General features: G+C 48.5%; 1 protein-coding gene and 1 non-coding gene across 3 annotated transcripts in view; one reads left to right on the top strand and one right to left on the bottom strand.

The window, feature by feature from the left end:
- DNAJA3 (DnaJ heat shock protein family (Hsp40) member A3) overlaps nucleotides 1-20,507 on the top strand; it is a 28,850-nt gene extending 8,343 nt beyond the window's left edge. The window contains exons 4-12 of one of the 2 annotated variants that reach the window (XM_006749959.3): nucleotides 245-445; nucleotides 1,479-1,631; nucleotides 8,118-8,265; nucleotides 9,313-9,377; nucleotides 10,922-11,050; nucleotides 11,574-11,689; nucleotides 12,511-12,608; nucleotides 18,562-18,677; nucleotides 19,311-20,507. In XM_006749959.3, the coding sequence (XP_006750022.2) occupies nucleotides 245-445; nucleotides 1,479-1,631; nucleotides 8,118-8,265; nucleotides 9,313-9,377; nucleotides 10,922-11,050; nucleotides 11,574-11,689; nucleotides 12,511-12,608; nucleotides 18,562-18,665 (1,014 nt within the window). In that variant the 3' untranslated portion in view covers nucleotides 18,666-18,677; nucleotides 19,311-20,507. The remainder of the gene's footprint in view (nucleotides 1-244; nucleotides 446-1,478; nucleotides 1,632-8,117; nucleotides 8,266-9,312; nucleotides 9,378-10,921; nucleotides 11,051-11,573; nucleotides 11,690-12,510; nucleotides 12,609-18,561; nucleotides 18,678-19,310) is intronic. The other variant, XM_006749960.3, reaches the window with a different exon arrangement.
- On the bottom strand, nucleotides 2,369-2,472 carry LOC115938062 (U6 spliceosomal RNA). The gene has a single exon (XR_004073254.1). It is a non-coding gene; the product is annotated as a U6 spliceosomal RNA (small nuclear RNA).
- Nucleotides 20,508-23,347: the final 2,840 nt, after the last annotated feature.

Below are 23,347 nucleotides of genomic sequence, written 5' to 3'. Positions count from 1 at the left end.
CGCGTGCGCGTGCATGCCACCAGCCGTTTGGGAGTAAGTCACAGACCTGTCTTTTTATTCTTCAGTCATCCAGTGTGTGTTTTCTAAGAACAAGAACATTCTTTTGCATGACCACAATACATTTGTCAAAACCAAGAAATTTAATGTTGCTACAATCCCCTTATCTGTACTTGGTGTGCACTCATGTCTGTGTTCTGGGCATTGGGAGACTCGGGCGGGCCTGACTGTTGGGCCTTTCCGGTAGGTGCTGAGTGACGAAGTGAAGAGGAAGCAGTATGATGCGTACGGCTCTGCTGGCTTCGATCCTGGGGCCGGCAGCTCCGGACAGAGCTACTGGAAGGGAGGCCCCACTGTCGACCCAGAGGAGCTCTTCAGGAAGATCTTTGGGGAATTCTCATCATCTTCTTTTGGAGATTTTCAGAGTGTATTCAATCAGCCTCAGGAGGTAAGCTCCTTGTTTTGAAGAATCATTCCCATTTTAGCTGTTCAATGTGAGGCAAACAGATTTTATCAGTTTTTTTTTCTCAAAAAGAAAAAGAAAAAAGAAAAAGGCATAGCAGCTCAATAGAATGATCTGGAAGCCGCCATTTTGGTAGAAATCATTTTAATGTTTAAGTAAAATCATGTAGGTAATATGTGTACATTCATTTTAACTATATTCTTGCAGCTGCTTAATCAGGCAGCCTAAGACTAAGGCTCTCGGGGTGTAAGTATTTTATCTTGAAGGCCTGCTACATTATTCTAGGAGAGCTCAATCCAGTAGGGAGACACACGGCATATTTATGTCCTAATAAGACATGATCAGAGTTGAAGAGAGAGGGGGGATGTTTTATGACTTAAGTTATGATTGTGGATCTTTCCAGCTGTCTTTAAGGACTGTGTCCAAATATTATCTGTGAACAGTTTGTTGAAAAGTACATTTTCACTGAAAACAAACATTCCCTTTTAAAAATCCTGAGGAGTACGGCAGAATCACTTGAGTCCCATCCATTCTTATTAGGCCGAGGATAGATAAGTAAAATAGTTAAAAAGTAGTGTAGCTGGGTGAAGAGATGAGTAGGTGGAGCACAGAGGATTTTTTAGTGCAATTCACATTTAGTGGAAGTACTCTATGATTTTATAACAATGGACATTTGTTCAGACCCATAGGATGTACACCACCAAGGGTGGACCGTAATGTAAACTATGGGCTTTGGATGATTATGATGTGTCCATATAGGTTCATCCTTGATTAAAAAAAAAATGTACATTCCGGTGAGTGATGCTGATGATGGGAGAGGCTATACATGTGTGGGACGGGGTGGGGGTGTGTGTGGGTGACCTCTCTACCTCCTCCTCAGTTTTGTAAATATAAAACTACCTTAGAAGAAAAAAGAACTGGAAACTGCTGACCATTGCCCTCCTTTGCTTTTTGAAGTGGAGGATCATGTTGGTAATTATCAAAAGAAAGATGTCAGGCTGTCCTCTGATTTCTTTAGTACATCATGGAGTTGACGTTTAATCAAGCAGCCAAGGGGGTCAACAAGGAGTTCACCGTGAACATCACTGACACCTGTGAGCGGTGTGACGGCAAGGGGAACGAGCCTGGCACCAAGCTGCAGAACTGCCACTACTGTGGCGGCTCCGGAATGGTAAGAGCCCCCATCCCCACCCCTTCCCTTGGGGCCTCCCACCTCTGGCCCACCCACTCTCTTCCTCACCATCCTGCTTTCTGTGCTCCCATGGCTGGTTACCCGGCAGTACTTAGTGCTTTGAGAGGCCGTAATTTGCTGGGACTGTTTTAGCTGTAACCTTCTTTTTCCCTGAGTGCTCTGTCTTGGTCAATGGTACTGCACTGTCCTTCTGAAAATACACTTGGGGATATTTTGGTAATTTGAAACCATGGTGGAGGGAGGGAGGTTTAAATTTTGCTTGAAGCGTCATCATTTTTTCTTTCTTTTTTTTTTTCTTTTTAAGATTTTATTTATTTGACAGAGAGAGCACAAACAGGGGCAGCGGCAGGCAGAGAGAGAGGGAGAAGCAGGTTCCTCGCTGAGCAGGGAGCCCAACATGGGCTCATGGATCATGACTGAGCCAAAGGCAGACACCCAACCAACTGAGCCACCCAGGCATCCCGATAAATTTTTTATATAATACAAACTTACAGAACAGTATAAAGGGTCACTCCATTATTCCTTAGCCAGATCACCAGTTGTCAGCATTCTGTCCCATTTGCTTTGTCATCTGTGTTATGTATTTTCAAAGAACAAGAATGTTCTTTTACATAACCCTAGTACATTTGTCAAAATGAGGAAATTTAATGTTGATACAATACCATTATCTGTACTTACTCACATTTTTTCTTCTTCTTCTTCCTTTTTTTTTTTTTTTTAATATGGAACGCTCCACGAATTTGCATGTCATCCTTGTACGGAGGCCATGCTAATCTCTGTATCGTTCCAACTTCAGTATATGTGTTGCTGAAGTGAGCACTCACATTTTTTCATTTGTCCTTATGGTGTCCTTTTTTTCCTGGTCCAGGATCCAAGCTAGGATCTCGTGTGGTATTTGGTTGTCATGTCTTTTGTTTCCTTTAATATCAAATAGTTCCTCAGCTTTTCTTTTTCTTAATGACCTTGACATTTTGTAGGATTACAGGCCAGCTGTTTTGTAGAATGCCCTTTATTTGGAATTCATCAGATATTTTCTCATGATAAGATTCAGATTATGTGTTTTTGGCGAAACACCACATCCCTTTCCAGTGGATCATGTCAGGAGTCATAAGGTGTCTGTCCCGTTAGTGGTAATGTGACATTTGAGCACTAGTAGTTAGTTAAGGTGGTGTCCACCAGCTTTCTTCACTGTAAAGTTATTAATTTTCCCTTTGAAATTAATGAGGAAGTTGTGGTGAGGTACCCTAACACTCTATAAATCTCTGGTTCCTCATCAAACTTTCACCCAATAGTTGTGTCCATTGATCATTCTTGCCAATTAGTTATTACTGGAACAGTCGCAAGATGGTGATTTTCTGATCCCAGCATCCTTCTGCGTGTCTTAGTTGGCATTCTTCTGAAAGGAAGAACTTTCTATTCTCCATTGATGTATTTATCATTCATTTATAGCAGTATGAACTCAGGTGTTCTTATTTTATTCACTGGGCTGTAATCGGTATAATTACTGCCTTTGATATTCAAATTGTTCTTGACTTGGCCTGTAGAGTCCCTTCTAGCTGGCTCGTGTATCCTTTGACAGGTCCCCCTCATTCTTTGAGCACTTCCTATCACAGTCGGATGTTCTAGACTCAACTTGTGCTTTTCCTGCCATACCCTTGAGCCAGTCGTTTCTCCAAGGGGTCCTGGTTGCTTCTAGTGTCTCCTGGGATTTAGAAACCAAGACCTGTGCTCTGGGTGTGCTCATTGCGTCTGGAGGTTTGCTGCTTCTACGCCCTCCCACAGACTAGGCCTGGGAAAAACATATGTGCGTGCTTGTGTGCAAACACGCATGTATATGCCCATATCTGTACCTCCTTCCATATTATTCACATTATACGTAGACATGTACATGCACACACCTATCCCTCCACCCACTATCGCTCTGACAAACCAGTGAGTTCAACGTGATAGTTCCACTTCTAGCCCAATACCACAAGGTTCATCTAGTCTTCTACCTATCTGTATATGAAACTTTTTTCTGATACAGAGAAGTCTGGCTTTGATTATCCTCAATATATTTACTCATTTGCTCAACCCTGTAACACAAAAAGGAGTTTTAGGATTGTTACTCAGACCACTGTGAAAAATAGTCCTAGTTACTGGCATTTGCTGTTTAGAGTTCTTTTCATCTTTTGATTGAAGGTGTATAGTTAAAATACTGTGCTCAAAAGTTATTTGGGTCAATTCTTTTTCTCCCCTTTCACTATGATTATATTTCTATATATTTAATTGTAGTTAGGTTTTCACTGATTATGTTTGTATTCCATTAAGATGGATTCCTGTTTGAGGGGATTGAGAAGTTCTTTACTACCCACCTTTAAAATCAGTCATTGTGTGTGTATGCTGGTATGAGGTAGAAGTTGTCCTTGAGAGCAGAAAAGTTCTTAAAAAGTATAAGTCCGGGGCGCCTGGGTGGCTCAGTCGTTAAGCGTCTGCCTTCGGCTCAGGTCATGATCTCAGGGTCCTGGGATCGAGCCCCGCATCGGGCTCCCTGCTCAGCGGGAGGCCTGCTTCTCCCTCTCCCACTCCCCCTGCTTGTGTTCCCTTTCTCGCTGTATCTCTCTCTGTCAAATAAATAAAAATCTTTAAAAAAAAAAGTAGAAGTCCCTGATAATCCCACCACTCTAGCATTTTAAGTTTGTTTTTGTCCAGTTGATTAAGAACTTCATTTTTGGGGACACCTGGGTGGCTCAGTTGGCTGGGCATCTGACTCTTGATTTTGGCGCAGGTCATAGGCTCAGGGTCGAGCAATTGAGCCCCACGTTGGGCTCTGTGCTCAGCGGGGAGTCTGCTTGAGATTCTGTCTCCCTCTGCTCCTCCCCCTACACGCACATGCAGTGCACACATACTCACTCTCTCTCTAAAATAAGTAAATCTTAGGGGCGCCTGTGTGGCTCAGTTGGTTAAGCATCTGCCTTCGGCTCAGGTCATGATCCCAGGGTCCTGGGATTGAGCCCCACATAGGGCTCCCTGCTCCGTGGAGAGCCTGCTTCTCCTTCTCCCTCTGCCCCTCCCCACCGCTCATGCTCGCTCTCTCAAATAAATAAAATCTTTTGGGGCGCCTGGGTGGCTCAGTCATTAAGCGTCTGCCTTCGGCTCAGGTCATGATCCCAGGGTCTTGGGATCGAGCCCTGCATCAGGCTCCCTGCTCCGCAGGGAGCCTGCTTCTCCCTCTCCCACTGCCCCCGCTTGTGTTCCCTCTCTCACTGTGTCTCTCTCTGTCAAATAAAAAAAATCTTTAAAATAAATAAATAAATGAAATCTTTTTTAAAAAATAAAAAAAATGGAACTTTATTTTTGTTTTAAATTAGTTTTCGAATAGATAATATATGCAAATCATTAAAAAGTTAGTGGGTACAATTGTAAATAATGTAAAATAAGTGTCCCTCCCATTGTCAGCTCTCAGCCATTGTGTTTCCACTCCTCAGAAGCATCCCCTGTTGTCTTAGATGCGTGTACGCATACGCACGGTTTTTCATATGAACAGTATGATACAATTAGCTCTGTTTGTACCTCAGTATTTTATTTTGTTTCTACTTCTCAGTGTATTTGGCAAACACTCTGTGTACATAGCTGCCCCAGTCTGCATGGCCACAGCGGTTCCTTCACAGATGCACCATCCCTTACCTAGCCAGGCACCTGTTGATCTTGTGCTGGTACAGACACTGAGTACCTTTACATAACCCCATTTCTCATGCTCATTTTGCATCTGTCACGTGTGAGGTTGAACATCTTGAGAATTTGAGGACCAGTTTTCCTTTATGTCTCTTCAGCCTTTTTTCCTTCTCACTGTTGGGTAATTGGTCTTATTCTGAGGCATTTGTAGAAGCTCTTATTTTGTTTTGTTTTGTTTTAAAGATTTTATTTATTTATTTGACAGAGTGAGAGAGAAATCACAATTAGGCAGAGAGGCAGGCAGGCAGAGGGAGAGGGAGAAGCAGGCTTCCCGCTGATCACAGAGCCTGATGCGGGGCTCGATCCCAGGATGCTGGGATCATGACCTGAGCCAAAGGCAGACGCTTAATGGACTGAGCCACCCAGGCGCCCCAGCATTTGTAGAAGCTCTTTCTAAATTAAGTAAATTAGTCCTTCGTCAACGATTTGAATTGTGTATTTTCTAGTTTGTCATGTCATTTTGAATGATTTTGCTTGTATGTGTGTAATTTTCAACAGTTGAGGATCATACATTGCAGTTTTCCCGCACTTTTCATGTGTTTTATTTTTCCATGTCTCTGAGTATTTCTAAATATTATTTTTGATGGCCAGATAAGAGTCCACTGATGGGTGTACCCAAAGTTATACCTGGTCCTGTTGAGAAAAGGACCAGCTTGCTGCTCAGTGTGCAATCAAGTGGATAGTCCTCCAGAGGGCGCTCCTGGGGAGCACGTGCATTCCCGTGGCTACAGTTTTGGGAGCTGAGTTGCTGCCACTTGTTACGGATAGTTTTCATTGATTGTTCCCAATTCCCTCTCACTTCAAAGGTCCTTTCTCCAATGCCCTGAATTGCTGTAACTTCTTTAAAAAAAAATTTTTTTTTCTCAAGAGATTGAGATAAGGTAGTAAAGCCGAAGTATATTTCTCTAAAAACGTGATGTTGAAGACTAGGAAAAAATATTTGTAACACGTTTGCTAAAGGGTTAGTGTCCCTAATATGTAAAGAGCTCCTTCAGAATAACGGGGGAAAGACCAGCAGCTCATCAGGAAAACTGGGCGAGGTGAACCGTAGAGGAAATGTGGGTGGGTGGTGAACATCTCTTAGCAGCCTGCAGGGACCTGCAGGTGGAAACCAGATGCCCTTGGCTCACCCTCCAGAGGGGCAGGCATTTCAAAGATGGTCACAGTTCGTGCCAACAAGCCTGTGGGACATGAATGTGCACATTCCCTGACGGCACTCTGGCTTATGGGAATGGCAACTGTAGGAGCCATCAGACCCTTGTGTGTGCATCTCTGTGGGGAGCTACCCTACAGACCACACTCGGGACGCAGCATGTGTACAGGGTGTCCCCTGCAGCCTTGTGTATAATACTGAAGCCTCAGTGACCACCAGGAGTGAGTGGCCTGAGAAATCGTGGTGCATCCAGGTCACAGGATGCTGTACACTGGTGAGAAGTACTCTCTGAGATCATTTAATTGTAAAAACCCAAAGAAACGCTGCAGCACCGTGTGCATAGTGCTGCCTTGGGTGACTGAAAACTCGTAATGTGCACGTAGATGGCTCGAAATGCATGTGTCCGGATAGAGTAGGATATACAAGCATATCACCGTGGCTGTGCGTCTGAGGAGGGCGCCTGGAACAACTAGGAGACGGGGGTGGGGTGACACTTAACTGTTCACTGTACCTCGTTTTCTTACTTTAGAATTTTGTACCATGTGCAAGTAAATGTAATACTTAAATTTTTTTATTATGTTCAGTTAGCCAACATAGAGTATATCACTGGTTTTTGATGGAGTGTTCAGCGGTTCATTAGTTGCATATAACACCCAGTGCTCATCACATCATGTGCCCTCCTTAATACCCATCACCTAGCTACCCCATTCCCCCACCCCCGTCCCTTCTGTACCCCTCAGTTTGTTTCCCGGAGTCCAGAGACTCTGACACATAAATTTTTAAATATAATAATTATTTGTCCCAGCAGTTCCACCTTTGGGGTTCTGTCTTATAGAGTAGAAGCATCAGAACAGAAGGGTATATGTGTAGAGGTTTTTTTCTGTAGCTTTGAAACATAAGTTTTGGTTTTTTTTAAGATTTTTATTTATTTGGGGGCGCCTGGGTGGCTCAGTCGTTAAGCATCTGCCTTCGGCTCAGGTCATGATCCCAGGGTCCTGGGATCGAGCCCCACATCGGGCTCTCTGCTTGGCGGGAGGCCTGCTTCTCCCTTTCCCACTCCCCCTGCTTGTGTTTCCTCTCTCGCTGTCTCTCTCTGTCAAATAAATAAATTTTTAAAAATCTTTAAAAAAAAAAAAAAGATATTTATTTGAGAGGGAGAGAGAGAGCGCGAGAGCAGGGGGAGGGAGAAGCAACAGACTCCCCGCGGAGCTGGGACCCTGGCATCATGACCTGGGCCAAAGGCAGACCCTTAACCCACTGAGCCACCCAGGCGCCCAAAAAGAGCAGTGCTCTTTTTAAGATGTATTTGTTCATCTCCCTGGGGATTTCAGGAACCTCTACAGAGAGGCACTATCTCATTTTCTGAGCTCATATAATCAGCTTGGTGATTTGGCGTTGAGAAGTTAGCATGTTCTAGAAGATCAGATTGACAACGTGAGCCCCTGCCCCTGTGCTCTGAGGTGGCGTGTTTTAGTGCGTGTTCACACAGAACATGAGTCTTCAGTGAGACATTTCTGTGATGTATGTTGTGTCCCCAGAGGCTTGGCCGTTAGAGTTAACCTGTGTGCTTAAGGTTCTATTTTTTTTCTCTTTATTAGGAAACCATAAATACAGGCCCTTTTGTGATGCGCTCCACGTGTCGGAGATGTGGGGGCCAAGGTTCCATCATCACGACTCCCTGCGTGGTATGCAGAGGAGCAGGACAAGCCAAGCAGAAGAAGAAAGTGGTGATCCCCGTGCCTGCTGGTTGGTCCTGGGCTCCTCCATGCACTGGGGGCTGGGAGAGCTGAGGCCTTTGTTTCCTTGTGATTGGGCTGTTGGAGAAGCTGTGGTTAAGGGCCTGGAGCCCTGGACTGGAGGGGCGGACTAGAATCTCCTTGAATTTTCATCTTTGCACTAGTTCTGCTACGGGCTACCCTTGCATGCCACATTGGGCAGAAGGGACCTGACACGTCTGCTCTACTCCTGTGGGGCTCCTCCACCTTCTGTCGACAAGACCAGCATGGTCCCCACTGCCAGCCCAGTCTGCACCACCACTCCTCCCTCCTGGCCCCCAGGGGCAGCCTATGACTGCTCTCCCCAACTGGCTTTCTCCTGGGGCGGGCTTTCCCCTGCAGGGTGATCATGTCACCCGCCCTGCAGAGCATGCTGTGACTGTTGGGGTGGAGTAAGGCCTCCAGTCTCAGCCCCTACTGGCCTCTGCAGCCTCCGTCTTGTTAGTCTCCCCTGGTTGCCTGCCCTACATGACTTTCACGTAGCTCCTTGAACAGGCCGTGATGCCTCCCAGGACAGAGCAGCGTATACCACTCCCTGTGTCTCAAGCTCACTTTCCACCTTCTTTTCAGCAGGCTAACTCTTCTCCCCAGGCTCCTAGCGCGAGTGTCGCTTCCCCGGGGCAGCGTTCTGGAACTCTCCCTGTTCCTTACACGTCCTTTGTCTTTTCCTTCTAAGAACATGATCCTCTTTGTAATGATGTGTTTGTTAGTGTTAACTCTTTGGTCGATAGCTGTCTCCCCTACTAGACTCTGAACTCACTGAAATACTACACAGACTGGTAGGAGTAGGGGTCCAGTACACTTGGATAAATGAATAGAAGGTGCTCTTGTTTGTTTATCAGTTGCTGTATTTGCACCCTTGAAAAGTTACACTCGTTGGACGTACTGTGTGTAATTGTGTTCCTCCTCACAGGCATGAGTAAGCAAGTCAGTGGTTTGTAAATGGATCTAGGGCAGAAAATTCCTTGGGAGGTCCCAAGATAATTCTTCCCTTTTGAACTTTTGTTCTTCCTTATAGGAGTCGAGGATGGCCAGACTGTGCGGATGCCTGTAGGAAAAAGGGAAATTTTCATCACATTCAGGGTAGGTGCCTGCCTGTACGGCTTCTCTCCAGCCCTCTCCCTCTGGGTGTGGGTGCAGCCCGGGCTTCTCGCTAGAGAGAGGTTGGCGCTTCATGGGAGCATATCTGGCCATCTGCGTTTCTAAGGGCAACAGTGGCCACCTCAGTAGGGTTGTTAAACATCTGTCACGTCAGACCTTCGTGCTAGGTTTGGACAGAGCAAAGTTTCCTCAAGATGTTTACAGGTTGGAAACATAGCACACATAAAAATGCAGAACACATCTCCTTGTGTTTTTAACTTATGTATTGAATTGTTTGTGGAGATAGCAAGTGCCAAAGGTACAGCTTTACATACCGTGTGCAGGAGCAGACCTGGTTTTCTGGAACGGGGGGATGGTGAGGGGGATAGCGCCCTGTCCTGGCAGCCCCGCCAGGTGCACGCCTGAGGAGGGCCGCGCAGGCTGCGTGCGAGACTCCTTCACTCGTAGCAGTGAGACTCCGACAACAGCCTGCTGCCCTTGGAGAAGAGGGAGAAGAGCATGGCCGAGTGCACCACACGGGCCAGAGTGCCTCAGAGCAGCCAGAGGAAGAAACCAGAGCCACATGTGTCAGCATGACACATCTGGAGACTTCTCAGTTACCAGTGAGGGAAGAAAAGCGGATTGCAAGCAGAGGCAGGGAGGGACACGGTCAACAGTTCACACGTGAGATGGTGGTGCTACGTATTATTTGGGGGCACGTGTGTATATGTAGGAACGGTCACTCCTCCATTCATCGTGGTGGTCACTCGGGGTGGGGGGGGCTGGAGGGTTGGTACCTCAGCTGGGTTGTGGGCACTGTGTGTGTGTGTGTGTGTGTGTGTGTGATGTTACTTACTTTGTGTGTGTGTGTGTGTGTGTGTGTGTGATGTTACTTACTTTGCCTGTTCGTATGTGTGTGAAATACTTCATAATTTAAAAGAAAGATAAAAATACTGTAAAGGGTGAACTGCTAGACCAGGAGATACAAGACAAAGGTGACCTGCTGGAAGCCAGGCTCTACGACAGGTAGGCCCCACTCCCATGTGATAATAGACAAGAACACAGAGAGGGCATGGCTGCAAGGCAAGGAGTGTCTTTGATGCCCAAAAGTGCTTACAAAGTCGGAGTCATTCCCATGCTGCCCATCTGTCTTGAGGGTAGTTTGTACCAAATGACTGTTAGGAGAATAAACTATTTGCCTTTGTAGATGTACTAGTCTGTGTAAACCTTCCATTAGAGTAAGATTTTTGTTGTAATGTTCAAAAAGCCAATTTTACTTTTTTATTTGTCAGTTGAACGGCTTGATCTGAGACTGACACTCTTGCATTGCAGCATAGAAACAAATCTGGTGTAACTCCTGGAGCCTGGGGCCACGTTCTGCTTTGGCAAAAGTACATTCTCTCCCTCGTTACTCTGTTCCTCACACAGAAGCAGCATCACCGTAACACATGTCAGGGCCTGTACCCAGGCTGCTGGGATGTGGGGCTGTTGTCCTTCTCAGGCAGGACTTCTCCGCCCGTGACTGCATCTGTTGTGCTTGGCCCTAGGTGCAGAAAAGCCCTGTGTTCCGGAGGGACGGTGCAGACATCCACTCCGACCTCTTTATTTCCATAGCTCAGGCTCTTCTTGGAGGGACAGCCAGAGCACAGGGCCTATACGAGACCATTACCGTGACGGTAAGAGGGCGGGGATGTCTTTGCCAGTCTTGTACTTCATCACTCTTTTTTTCTGAAACAGCTGAGAAGTGGCAGAACCTGTGAGCAAGCAGCATGTCGGGGACTCAGAGATGAGGTCTGGGGGAGACAGGAGGAAGGTCAGGCCATTCCTTGGGTTCGAATCACAGACCGTGGGCCTTGACTGTGGAATCGCCAGGGAAGGCAGTTCCTGGGTCGAATCTGCTCCTCTACGGGCACCAGGCACCAGCCTCAGCAGCATGCCCCTGTGTGGGCCTTGCCTCCTCTCTGCTCTTACTCTCTGTGCTCCCGCACTCCTCCTTGTGGGCTCATCTCCCCAAACTGCCTGCCTGCAAGTCCCTGTCATGGGCTCTGCTCCGGACGGACCCCAGTTTAGCCAGTTTCCATGTGGTTGTCTAGAAACCTGAATGGCAGTTCTTTCCTAGGAGTAAGTCTTTATGTAGTGAAATGTTTCCATTTGAGTAACTGGAGACCAAGGCAAACCACAGATTTCCTTTCTTTATAGATCCCCCCTGGGATTCAGACAGACCAGAAGATTCGGATGAGTGGGAAGGGCATCCCCCGGATTAACAGCTACGGCTATGGAGATCACTACATTCACATCAAGATAAGAGTTCCAAAGTGCGTGCCCACGTAGCCATGGTGAGGTCCACCTGATCTCTGCACCTTCCCCACCCAGCAGGGCCTGGTTGAGGGCTTTTTACCTGCCGGGCCCTGTGCTGAGCCCCCCGGCCTGGGCCTGCTGTCTGCTGCTGTGAGCACGGAGGCTTGTGCAGGCTTGTGCTGCCTCCTCCCTCTAGCCACGTGTGTCCTGCCCGAGTTCCCCCTTGCAAAGTGGGCATAATAAAAAAAAAGTGGACTCATTAGCTGCCCAGAAATTGAGTAATACATCGGGCATATGTGGCTGTAGCTGCTGTTGTCATTTTTGTTATTACTGCTGTCAGGGCACTGGGGATCTGCTGGGAGAGGCAAATCTGTAACTGGATCATGGCTCGTGACCTCTGCATCCTCTGGGAGGAAGGTCTGAGCGCAGTGCTGGGGCCTCCCACCCCTCTGGGGAAGACTGGCTTAACGGGACTCCTTTTAGTTAGTTAACTTCCTACATAAGACACTTGTAAGAGGCCCCCCCTTTTAAGTAAACTGTTTAGTATTTATGGCAGCTTAGGATATTTTAGGAGATTTTCTTTTGTCTTAATGCTATGCTAATTTTCAGGTGAACAACAAGGATTTGACAGTTCGATAGGTGATGGGGTGCTCACCGTGATGAGCATAGCAGTTCCATTTTCTTGATTGAAGCTTCGAGGGTGTGGCTCTTAGGTTCAGGGTGTGTCTCCCTGCCTGGGTCGGGGGCCCCACATTTCCCACATGCTGACATGGGAACTGGCCAAGCCCGTCATTAAAGGGCTGCCTGGAGGAAACACTCAACTGTGTTTGGTCCACAGGAGACTGACAAGCCGGCAGCAGAGCCTGATCCTGAGCTACGCTGAGGACGAGACCGACGTGGAGGGGACAGTGAACGGCATCACCAACACCAGCACAGGTAAGGCGGCACGGCAGTGTGCGGAAGTCCTCTCAGTCGTCGGACACACGGTTCCGGAGCATGTTGGGGTTTCCGCTTGCAGGGAGCAGGGTAGAAAGGGGAGCTGGGGCACCTGGGTGGCTCAGTTGGTTAAGCGACTGCCTTTGGCTCAGGTCATGATCCCGGAGTCCCGGGATCGAGTCCCGCATCGGGCTCCCTGCTCAGCAGGGAGTCTGCTTCTCCCTCTGACCCTCCCCCCCCTCATGTGCTCTCTCTCTCTCTCTCATTCTCGCTCTCTCAAATAAATAAATAAATAAAATCTTAAAAAATATATATATAAAAAAAAAGAGGGAAGCTGTGAGCTAGGAGGAGCTGAGTGCCAGCCGCGCTCCCGAGTAAAGCCACCCTGACTTGCTCTGTGTGCACAGAGGTCAGGAGGTCAGAGAGCGCCAGCCTGCCTCCTGCCAGAGAGCAGCCGTATGTTTCCCAGAGCTGCTCTGCTGAGTTCTATCCCCGGTTCTGCCACTTGCCTTGTGACCTTGGGCACAACCCTACATGACATTCCTTGTAGCGGCTGAAGGAGAAGATGGATTGGAAGGCTTTCTGCAGTCCTGACCCAGAGCGCCTCACCGAGACCTCAGTAAAAAAGCCAGTCACGTGACTGCAGATCCGCCTGTGCACAGCAGGTCTGACTCTTGAGTTCGTCTGGCCATGAGCACATGCCTCATTCACTCTGCACTCCAGTGTCATGCTCTGTCTGTGGAGTGTATCTACATGTTAGTGATTTGACACTGAAATGCTGGCAGGTGGGAGCTTCGGTGAAGGACACTGTGGCCATGGCACCTCTTCCCGTGGGAGGTGGGGGTGCGCTGCGGAGGAGTGCTGGTCCTCTGTTGGTGGGGACAGGCTATGCAGGTGTGCTGGCTTCAGCCGCCCATGCTTCCTCCTCTTTGCCTCGTCGTGTTTTTGTCTGGGTCCTGCACGCCCCTCCCATGTCCTCAGAGCCCGAATGGTCACTCGGAGCAGGTGGTGGGAGTTTCCCAGGGAGTTGGAGGGCTTGGCCTGGGAGCCCAGGGGTGGCGGTCCCAGCAGCAATGGACTCTGCATGGACTTTGTTGAGCTTCGTTGAGTCCAGGGGACCAAGTCCTCTGTGCAAAAGCAGCCACCACAATTCCTGTCTGTAGCCTGACCAAATGGAATGGTTTGGTGCCTGAACTTTTATATTCTTGTTAACATCTCTTGAACTAAAAAGAAGTGGGAATAGCTCTTCCACCTAATTCTGGTTGTGCTCCTCCAGCGTCTTCCTGAATTGCAACTGTTCCCAGTCACCTAGCATGACTTGCTCTGCAGACACCCTAGCTTTCCTCCTCTCACCACCTACGGGGAGCTTGACATCTGCCTGAGTGAGCCCACGGTGGTGACGTGGGCCTTGTTCACTATATTAGAATGTTGGTGTTTTTATCAGTTCCTCTCTGGTCGTTTAAATTGAGAGTTGGTCATAGAGTCAGCTTATGAGTGTCTTTCTGACCCTTGTGGCTTTCATGGTTCCTTGTCCTGATAGCTCGTTCCCTTCCCCTTGTTCAGCCAGGCTTTGTTGGGAACCTCATGTGTGCCAGACACTTTGCCAGTTCTTTTTAAATTTTTATTGACATAATTTTGCTGAGTGTAGCTTAACTTTAATATATGCACTGGATGCGTTTCTAAAAGTTGTTTATAAAGTATAGTAGGTATGTCAAATTATTTTTCTTTTCCCGTTCACTTTCATTGTCATTTCAGAGTTGTATTCCAGTGGAAAATTTTGGCTCCCAAAATTATAAAAAATAATTTTTTATTTATTTTTATTTTTTTTAAACGATTCATTTGGGACAGAGGGTGAGAGGGAAAGAGTGAGAGAGAGAGAGCATAAGCAGGGGGAGCAGCAGAGGGAGACTCCCTGCTGATCGGGGAGCCCAATATGGGGCTCAATCCCAGGACCCCAGTATCATGACCTGAGCCGAAGGCAGATGCTTAACCAGCTGAGCCACCCGGGTGCCCCTCAGATCACTTTTTTAACAGCCTCCAATACACATGAGTCAGGGTGTCCTTGGAGACTGATGAGAGTCATCACAGATACAAATTGATTCCTGGGTGTCTTTGCTTTCGTTAGGGGAAGGGGCACCTGGAAGGCATTTGGGATAGATTCAGTTACATAGGAAACTGACCTAAAGTTTTGGGGGGGATTTAGTATCCCTTGATCATTTTTGGTTCCTAATGCAGCTGGTGAAAACCTTAATGGCTGAGCCTAACTTCTTTCCCAGTCTGTGAACCAGAAAGTCCAGAAAGTCGCGGTGTGCTTAGGGACTTTTAGAGCTCAAGGCTAAGCAGTAGGACACGGGGAATCAGGACAGTCTGATGCTACTGTGTGACTTTTTGAGTTAAAGACAGTGTGGCTTATTTATGTTTCTGGATCATTGTTAATTCTTGGTGACAACACACATACGTACGTTTACCTGTAAGTGTAGAAATCAGTTCCAGAGCTCATTATTTGGGTATCCCACCTGCTGTTTCTCTTTTCTGACATAGTTGATGGTGTTGACCTTTACACAGGGTGGAGGCAGGAAGAAGATGAAGGGAAAGACATTTTAATAGAATGAGAGGTACTCTTGCTGGTTCAGCCTGTGCGTGTAGATGGCTCAGGGAGTCAGGCTGTCAATATAGACCTGCGCCTCCACCTGTAGGGTGACCCAGTCCTCAGAAATCAGATCCTGGAATCCCGTTGCCCTGTTTCTTCAGACACATGTTCATTGAGCATTTGTTTTGTGCTAAGAAATGACGTGCACAGACAGGGTCCCTGCCTTCAGCCAGCTTACAGATAACGAGAGAAGGTGGCAAGCGTTGAACCCCAGATATGTGCCAGACCCTCCTCATAACACTAGGACTTTGTGCTCATGGAGAAAACATTTTGGCCCCAAAACGTGGCACATATTCATGGGATGAGCATTACCTGTTACTCTTTCCCTGGTATCACCTTAAATATAAACAGCCATCAAGCAGTTCTGACTTGGGATCCCTGCCTGTAGTGAGCTGGCATGTTCTTTGAATCCCCCAACACCTTGCATAGCACCTGGTGCAAGGCTGCTCATAGTAAATGTTGGCTGAGTTTATTTGAATTCATTTTCCTAACCATCAGCTGAGAGATGCTCTGAGGGATGGGAGTGTAAGCCCTTTTCAGGAAAGAGGAGACCTGTGGCCTCAGCTTGGACCTCTGTCTGTGTTGGCTGGGCAGCCCCTCTGGCTGGGGTCACCTTCTGAAGGTGTAGACTAGAAATGCTCGTGTAATGCCCACTCAGCTGGAGTGGGCTTCCACTATGGGCATTTCCTCTTCTAAAGGCAAAAGTCAAATACTGGCTGTATTTACAGAAGCTTCGGAAGCCAAGTGCCCTTGTTGGTATCCCAGTCCTGAGATCAGCAGGCACCTGAGCGTCCAGGATGTCCTGTAAGGACACCTACCCTAGGCTAGAAAAGCCATGTGTTTATAGACTTTGTCATCTATGTACATAGTTTATTCCTGATTCTTGGTTCAGAATTGTAAATTCAGTGCTTATATCCTTTGATGTCCCTGCCAGTAAACCTTATTCCTGAAGGAGACTGTAGTCCTTATATCCAAATTTAAAATAGAGATGAGGGGCGTCTGGGTGGCTTAGTCGGGTAAACGTCTGCCTTCAGCTCAGGTCATGATCTTGGGGTCCTGGGATCGAGCCCTATGTTGGGCTACCTGCGCAGCGGAAAGTCTGCTTCTCCCTTTCCCTTTGCAGCTGCGCACGCGCTCTCTCTCTCTTTCTCTAATAAATAAAATCTTTAAAAACAAAATAGATGCGATGATGTTCCTGGTTGTAGGGGGTGAGAATTTCTGGACGTGTGTCTGTGTTTTGTTGTTTTGTTTTTTGTTGTTGTGAATCATTAACCAGTTAACTAGATGCTTTTTCTGGCCTGTCGCCATGGGGCATAACTGCTTCCAGCCTTCCGGTGACAAGGACAGCAGAGTTGGGGGAGGAGGGTGACGGCAGTCTGAGTGTTTCTGTGCCCCATTGTGACTGGTAGCTAACAGCTTGGGTTCTGAGGTCCGCTGATGTAGGGCCCTGCTCTGCTGTTATTAGCTGGAAAGCCTTAGGCAAATCACTTCCCTCTCCAGGCCTCAGCAGTAGCATCTGTAAGTTGGAAACGATAATAGCACGTACTTCACGGGGTCCTTACATGATCAAATGAGATCAAGTAGGGAAAGCATCTGATATGGTACTCGGCACGTGTTAAAAGCTCTACCAGCTCTAACATAGCGACGCATGCACACAAAGATTTGTCATCCCCATAACGAGAACATGACGAAATTCAGTATTCTTGCTTTCCTGTGTCTGAGGAGGCCCAGGAGTGATGGGAAATTTCTGGTTTGTGTGTTGCTTTGTGTTAGGAGGGTCTTTGTTACTTAAGCCTTTATGTAAGAACAGGGACAGAAGGGACTAAGGGAAGGCACACATGGCCTTGTCATCTGTGGTAGTGGCACCTCTGCTGTGGTGATTGTTCAGTGCCTAGGTCCTCCGTGGGGGGCCCCTGGGAGTTGGGGATCACCCGGCCTCCTTGGCTTTGGTGATTGCTCCGACCTTGGTTAGCACATCCTTGTTTCGGGCCACTGCTCTCTCTCTAAGCTCTGAGAGCATGCCAGGTGCACGGGACTGCCCAGGGGGCTGAACCCAGGACAGCCCTACCCACCCCTGCTTGGGGCCTGGTACCCTGGCTGAGACCTTGGGGACCATGACCATTTCTTCCTGTGCCACACACTGTACTTGGCATATGCGTCCTAGCGCATCAGTGATGTGCCCTACAGTTTAAAATCCTGAGTATGGGTGCATAGTCTAGCTCATGGCATTCACATGCCCTACCTGCCTACTGGTTGGCAGATCTTGAAAAGGATGTGCTTATGCGGCAGCCTTGATCTCCGTAGCCTCTGCTTGGGCCCTGAAGAAACAGCAGAGCAGCTTCCCTTTGTCTGGAGCATCTGGCTCAGATGCTCTTTTTTTTTTAAAGATTTTATTTATTTGAGAGAGAGAGAACGAGAGAGAGCATGAGTGGGGAGGAGAGGGAGAAGCAGGCTCCCTGCTGAGCAAGGAGCTGGATGCGGGGCTTGATCCCAGGACCCTGGGATCATGACCTAGGCTGAAGGCAGTGGCTTAACCAACTGAGCCACCCAGGTGCCCCTCAGATGCTCTTGATAGGGAGTTTGCCCAGTGACATACAGGGTCCCCCGCTGCCATCATTATAGGTTAGAAGAATCACACGTGTTGTGGGATTCCACGAGGCAGTGAGTCCCCTCCTTGAGTGTCCCGGAGACGTTAGGTGCACATGTATGGAGCATGGAAGCTGGTAGGTTGGTCTTGGCACGTGTTCTTCACCTTCCAAGAGTCAGTGGCAAGGTTTTTAAGAGCTTGGGTTCTGGACCTGACTGCTTGGGTTTGAACTCCGTTCTCCCTCCCACCTACCAGCTCTGTCACCTTGGGCAAACTACCTAACCTCTCTGTGCATTTGTGTTTTGTGTTTTATTTTTTTTCATCTGTGAAATTTACTTGTAAAGGATTAAATGAGCTCCCGTGAAATCTGTGTGGCCTGGCCTGGATGGCATCTGGCACTTGGCGGTTGTGACAGTTGTTACGATGGAGATAGCTGGTCATTGTCCCTCTCTGCGACTTGTTTCCCTGTTGTGGGCCAGTGACTTGAGGAGCAGTTGGGATACACTAAAGCACGGAATGGCCCATTTGCTTCAGTCATCTGACAGGCGAGGCTGTCCTGGCCAGCCTGGGAGTGGTCCCCTCCCCTTTCAGGGTGGTGCTTGGTGGCTTCTTGAGTGACCAGCCCCTGGGTGGCCAGGTGTGGGTAGGCGGGGCCAGGGATGGGACTCCTGGAGGTGGCGCCCTTCACCCCAGTTCTTTCTGCTGTTTGTGCCCAGGTGGCAGGACCATGGATAGCTCCGCAGGAGGCAAGGCTAGGCCTGAGGCTGGGGAGGACAAGGAGGGATTCCTTTCCAAACTTAAGAAAATGTTTACCTCCTGATACCTAGCCGAGGTAGGAAAACCCTGAGGTTTCTTCCCCTTTGTATCCCTGTGAACTAATCCCTGTTTTCCCTCACTTTAACCAATATCATACCCCTGCTCCCTACTCCCAGCCTTAGAAGAGGTGCCAATCTAGGTGTGGTGTATCTAACTCTACTCAGAACCAGGCCTCCTGGTCTGTGCAGATGCCTGCATCAGGGCAAGGTGGCAGCCTCAGCCAGCAGCGCTGGGCTGAACCCAACTGCCCCAGCTGGCCTTCTGTCATGCCCACTTTCTGGAGAGGTTGCACGGGGGTGGGGGGCGCCTCACAGCCCTCCTTCCACCAGCTGCCAGGGGAACTGGGCTTCCCACGGTCACAGAGGGCAAGTCATAGCAGAGCCAGGCCTAGAACTCAGATCTCCCCAGCCTCCTGTCTGATTCATAGCACCCATCCTGCCTGGGAGGCGCAGGGCCATGTAAACCTCAGGGGGCTGCCGGGAGTTACGCTTGCTCACTGTGATGTCTTGGGACTTGCTTTTCACTTCTTCTGGTCCCTGGTGGCTGGGACTCCTGGTGCAGCCCCCTCCCAGGGATAACAGAAGCTCACCCACAGGGTGTCTTCCTCCTGGGATGCTGGTGAAACGTAACCATTTGTGTCTTGGCTCAGGAAAACGGTCCACTGGAAACTAGGCCGGGAGTAGCAGCCCCTGCTCATGGCCAGGGCACCAGAAGGATTCCAGAACAGCAGCACCGGGCCCCTTTCTGCAGAGGGCAACAGCAAAATCATGTGACAACATACGTCTCCACGGAACGGTCATGGGACAGCCCCTGGGCAGTAGGGTGTGGCATGCGTAAGGGATGGTAGAACTGTCCTGTCCATGGGTAGGTAATGTGGCCTCTTCTGGCTCAGGTGGAATAAAACAACTGGACATCTCTTCCAGAGCTAAAACTCTAATTTGGAATCAAATGTGGAGACATTAGTTAAAGAATTAAAGGCCATGCTTACAGCTTAAAAATGAAGCCTTAAGCTGCACCGAGTCATGAAGTGATTAATTTCCCTCTGAGCAAACCTCCGGGAGGTTCTGGAATGAGTCTTTCCTTCCAGATTGTCTTTCTGAGGAACCTGGGGCCTGCATGCCCCACCACATCATCCATCCTTCAGCAGAGACATCCTGTTTCCTTCCTGGAGTTTGTTTTAATTCCCAAAGATCCCAAGCAGCTGGAACGTGGGCACCTTGGGGCCTGGGGAGGCACATACCAAGGGCGTCCCTGGAGATGCCATTCCTGACCATGTGGGCCGGATAGTCCTTCCTTCCACCGTGTTTGGGGTGACCTCTCGTCCCCGACTTGAATTCTGTTGTTCTATGCCAGGCGTGGGGCTCCTGCCCTTCTGCTGGACCACAGGTGGTCATGGCTACAGCCTGGGCCCAGCAGGCTAACAGCCTGTTAACCCAGTGCCCTGGCCCCTCTGCCTGCCAGGGGCTTGGTTCTCACCACTCACACTGTTGACATCTGTTTTCAGAAGTGTGTGTAAATTTTTCAATGCTGAGAATCATTGTCTTCTGTAGAAATGTTTGTTCAGAAAAGGAAAGCACAGTCTGAGCAGTTGCAGGTTTCACCGTCCAGCCAGAGCGAACCACAGTCCCCCAGCCTCGGCTTGTAGGACATACGGGCTCCATATGTTTCCAGGTCCTCCCCCTGTGGTAAGACAGGCTAATGGAGAAAACTTATGAATAGTTTCCTTTTTGCTTTCCTTCATAATTTACTAAAATAAAGTATCTATTACTGTCTGATCTAAGAATGTAAAATGATTCTGTATCAATGTAAATAAGATATTACTGCAAAAAGATACTTAAAACATAAATTGTGGTCATTCCTTCTTTGAAATTTGAATTCAAACCACTTTCTATAGGGGGCTTAGCAGTGGGGTTGCTGGTGTTCTGTCTACTGACAGGGCTGTCCCACATCACCGCTGGCCTTCCTGGGGCCGGCTGGAGAGGTAGCTGGCCTTGTCCAGAGTTGCACCGGCCCAGGAGCATACACACACTGGTGGCTGGGTGGTGCTCTGACAAGCCCTGACCTTCCAGCCCAGATCCCAGAGCAGGGAGCTTGCCATGGGACAGTGTGCTGATTGGATTGAATGTTCTGAAATTCAGAGAGCCCACGAGAAGATGTGCATGTCACTGTCTCCCTCACTAGATTTTTCTATTATTTTCAGAGCAACAGTGATTATTTATTTACTTATTTATTTTGTTAAAATTTTTGCTCATTGTAGTTTAACTAGTCGGGGCTCCCAGCTGAGGCTGTCTCACAAAAGCCCCGATTCCTGGCACAACCAGAGTGGCCCTGAGCACAGAGCTCAGACCCACCAGGGCTCTGGGCTGAGCAGGTGAGCTGTGGGAGCCCTTGCGGGGCTGGGTGAAGAGGTTGGGAAGAGCTGGTGGGCACAGAGAGGAGTGGAGAAGTAGGTGGGGAGGGAAAGGTGCACGCGTGGGTGAGGCTGACCTGGGCACTGGAGCCTGGCTCCGACCCACCGGCAGGTCTCTGCTCGGATTTGTTTCCCACCTGAGCCATTCTCTTCCTCTTGAGGCCTTTGGGTTTGGGTGGACTTGAATGCTTGCTTCTCTGTCATGAAAACCCCTCCTCAAAGACAACAATCCCCTCCAGTCTCACAAGCTTCTTGGCTATCTAGGTGTCCAGAGACTGCCCCACCCTCGCTCTGCCCTTCTGCTGCACTGGGGTCTGTCACTGAATTCGGATACTTACAGCTCTTGCTGAGGTATGTTTTAGCGCTGGGAAACCTGTACTTTGTATCTCTTATTTTTTTTAAAGATCTTTAATTTTTTAAATTTTTTTACTTTTTAAAGATATTATTTATTTGAGAGGGAGTGGGAGTGATCGAATATGAATGGGGGGTGGGCAGAGGGAGAAGCAGATTTCCCGCTGAGCAGGGAGCCTGATGCGGGGCTCGATCCCAGGACCTGAAGATCATGACTTGAGCCGAATGCAGACGCTTAACTGCCTGAGCCACCCAGGTGCCCCCAAAGATCTTATTTTTAAGTAATCTCTACACCCATGGTGGGGCTTGAGCTCACAACCCCGAGATCAAGAGTCACACACACTGCCAATAGACCCAGCCAGGTGCCCCATATCTTTTTTTTTTTTAAGATTTTATTTAGGGGCACCTGGGTGGCTTCAGTCGTTAAGCATCTGCCTTCGGCTCGGGTCATGATCCCAGAGTCCTGGGATCGAGCCCCACATCAGGCTCCCTGCTCAGCAGGAGGCCTGCTTCTCCCTCTCCCACTCCCCATGCTTGTGTTCCCTCTCTCACTGTGTCTCTCTCTGTCAAATAAATAAATAAAAATCTTAAAAAAAAAAAAAGATTTTATTTGTCAGAGAGAGAATACAAGCAGGGGAAGGGGCAGTGGGAGAGGGAGAAGTAGGCTCCCCGCTGAGCAGGGAGCCCGATGTGGGACTCAATCCCAGGACCCTGAGATCATGACCTGAGCCAAAGGCAGATGCTTAACCAACTGAGCCACCCAGGTGTCCCAAACCCGTATCTTTTTTTTTTTTTTTAAGATTTTATTTATTTATTTGAGACAGAGAGAATGAGAGAGACAGAGAGCACATGAGAGGGGGGAGGGTCAGAGGGAGAAGCAGGCTCCCTGCCGAGCAGGGAGCCCGATGCGGGACTCGATCCTGGGACTCCAGCATCATGACCTGAGCCGAAGGCAGTCGCTTAACCAACTGAGCCACCCAGGCGCCCCCGTATCTTTTTTAACGAGAAGTTATGTCTATTTGGCATGATCCTCATGAAGGGTCGCAGATGAGCCAGTCAGCAACTTTACATAAAGTGAATGGGCCTTGACCTGCTTCCCCCGTGCCGGAGACCATAGGGAGTGGTGGAGACCAGCTGCCCTGTCTGAAGGGGACGCAAGCAGGAGGAGTGGGGGAGGGAGAAGCAGGCTTCCCGCCGAGCAAGGAGCCTAATGCGGGTCATGATCCCAGGACCCTGGGACCATGACCTGAGCCGAAGGCAGACGCTTAATGACTGAGCCACCCAGGCGCCCTGGGCATCCAGATTTTTATGTGGAGATTGTAGTAACTTCATTTTTGAGGTTACCTGTATTCTACAATTCACCCATTTAAAGTGTACAATTTAGTAGATTTTAGTTCAGTGCTGTGCAACCATCACTACAATTTTCGAACAGTTTCGTCACCCCGAAGAGAAACCCCACGTCCATTAGCAGTTATTCCCTATTTCCCCAGGTCCCCCAGACCCTGGCAACCACGAATCTGCTTCTTGCCTCTATGATCCACCTATTTGGCACATTTCCTATAAATGGAATCATACAGTATGTGACCTCTTCTGGTTCCTTCTGGTTTCACTTCATATAATGTCTCAAGGTTCATTCCTGTTGTAGCATGAATCCGTTCTTACTCCCCTTTTTATGGCTGAGTAAATTCCATTCTGTGGATAGACCACATTTGTTTTCCATTCATTCCCTGATACGCATCTGAGTTATTTCCAGTCTTTGGCTATTATCAATAACACTGTGAAAGCTGTCTCATTTTAAAATGTTGGCAGCTACTTAGATAAGGTACTTAGGAGTAGTCAAGCTCATAGACACAAAGTAGAATGGTTCATGGGGGGCCAGGGAGTGGGTGGGGTGGGGAAGGGAATGGGAAGTTAGTGTTTAATAG

This window comes from Leptonychotes weddellii, chromosome 5 (genome assembly GCF_054177405.1).
Source record: "Leptonychotes weddellii isolate Sample4059 chromosome 5, ASM5417740v2, whole genome shotgun sequence".
NCBI classification, from domain to species: domain Eukaryota; kingdom Metazoa; phylum Chordata; class Mammalia; order Carnivora; family Phocidae; genus Leptonychotes; species Leptonychotes weddellii.
This window is presented reverse-complemented; position numbering and strand designations above follow the sequence as displayed.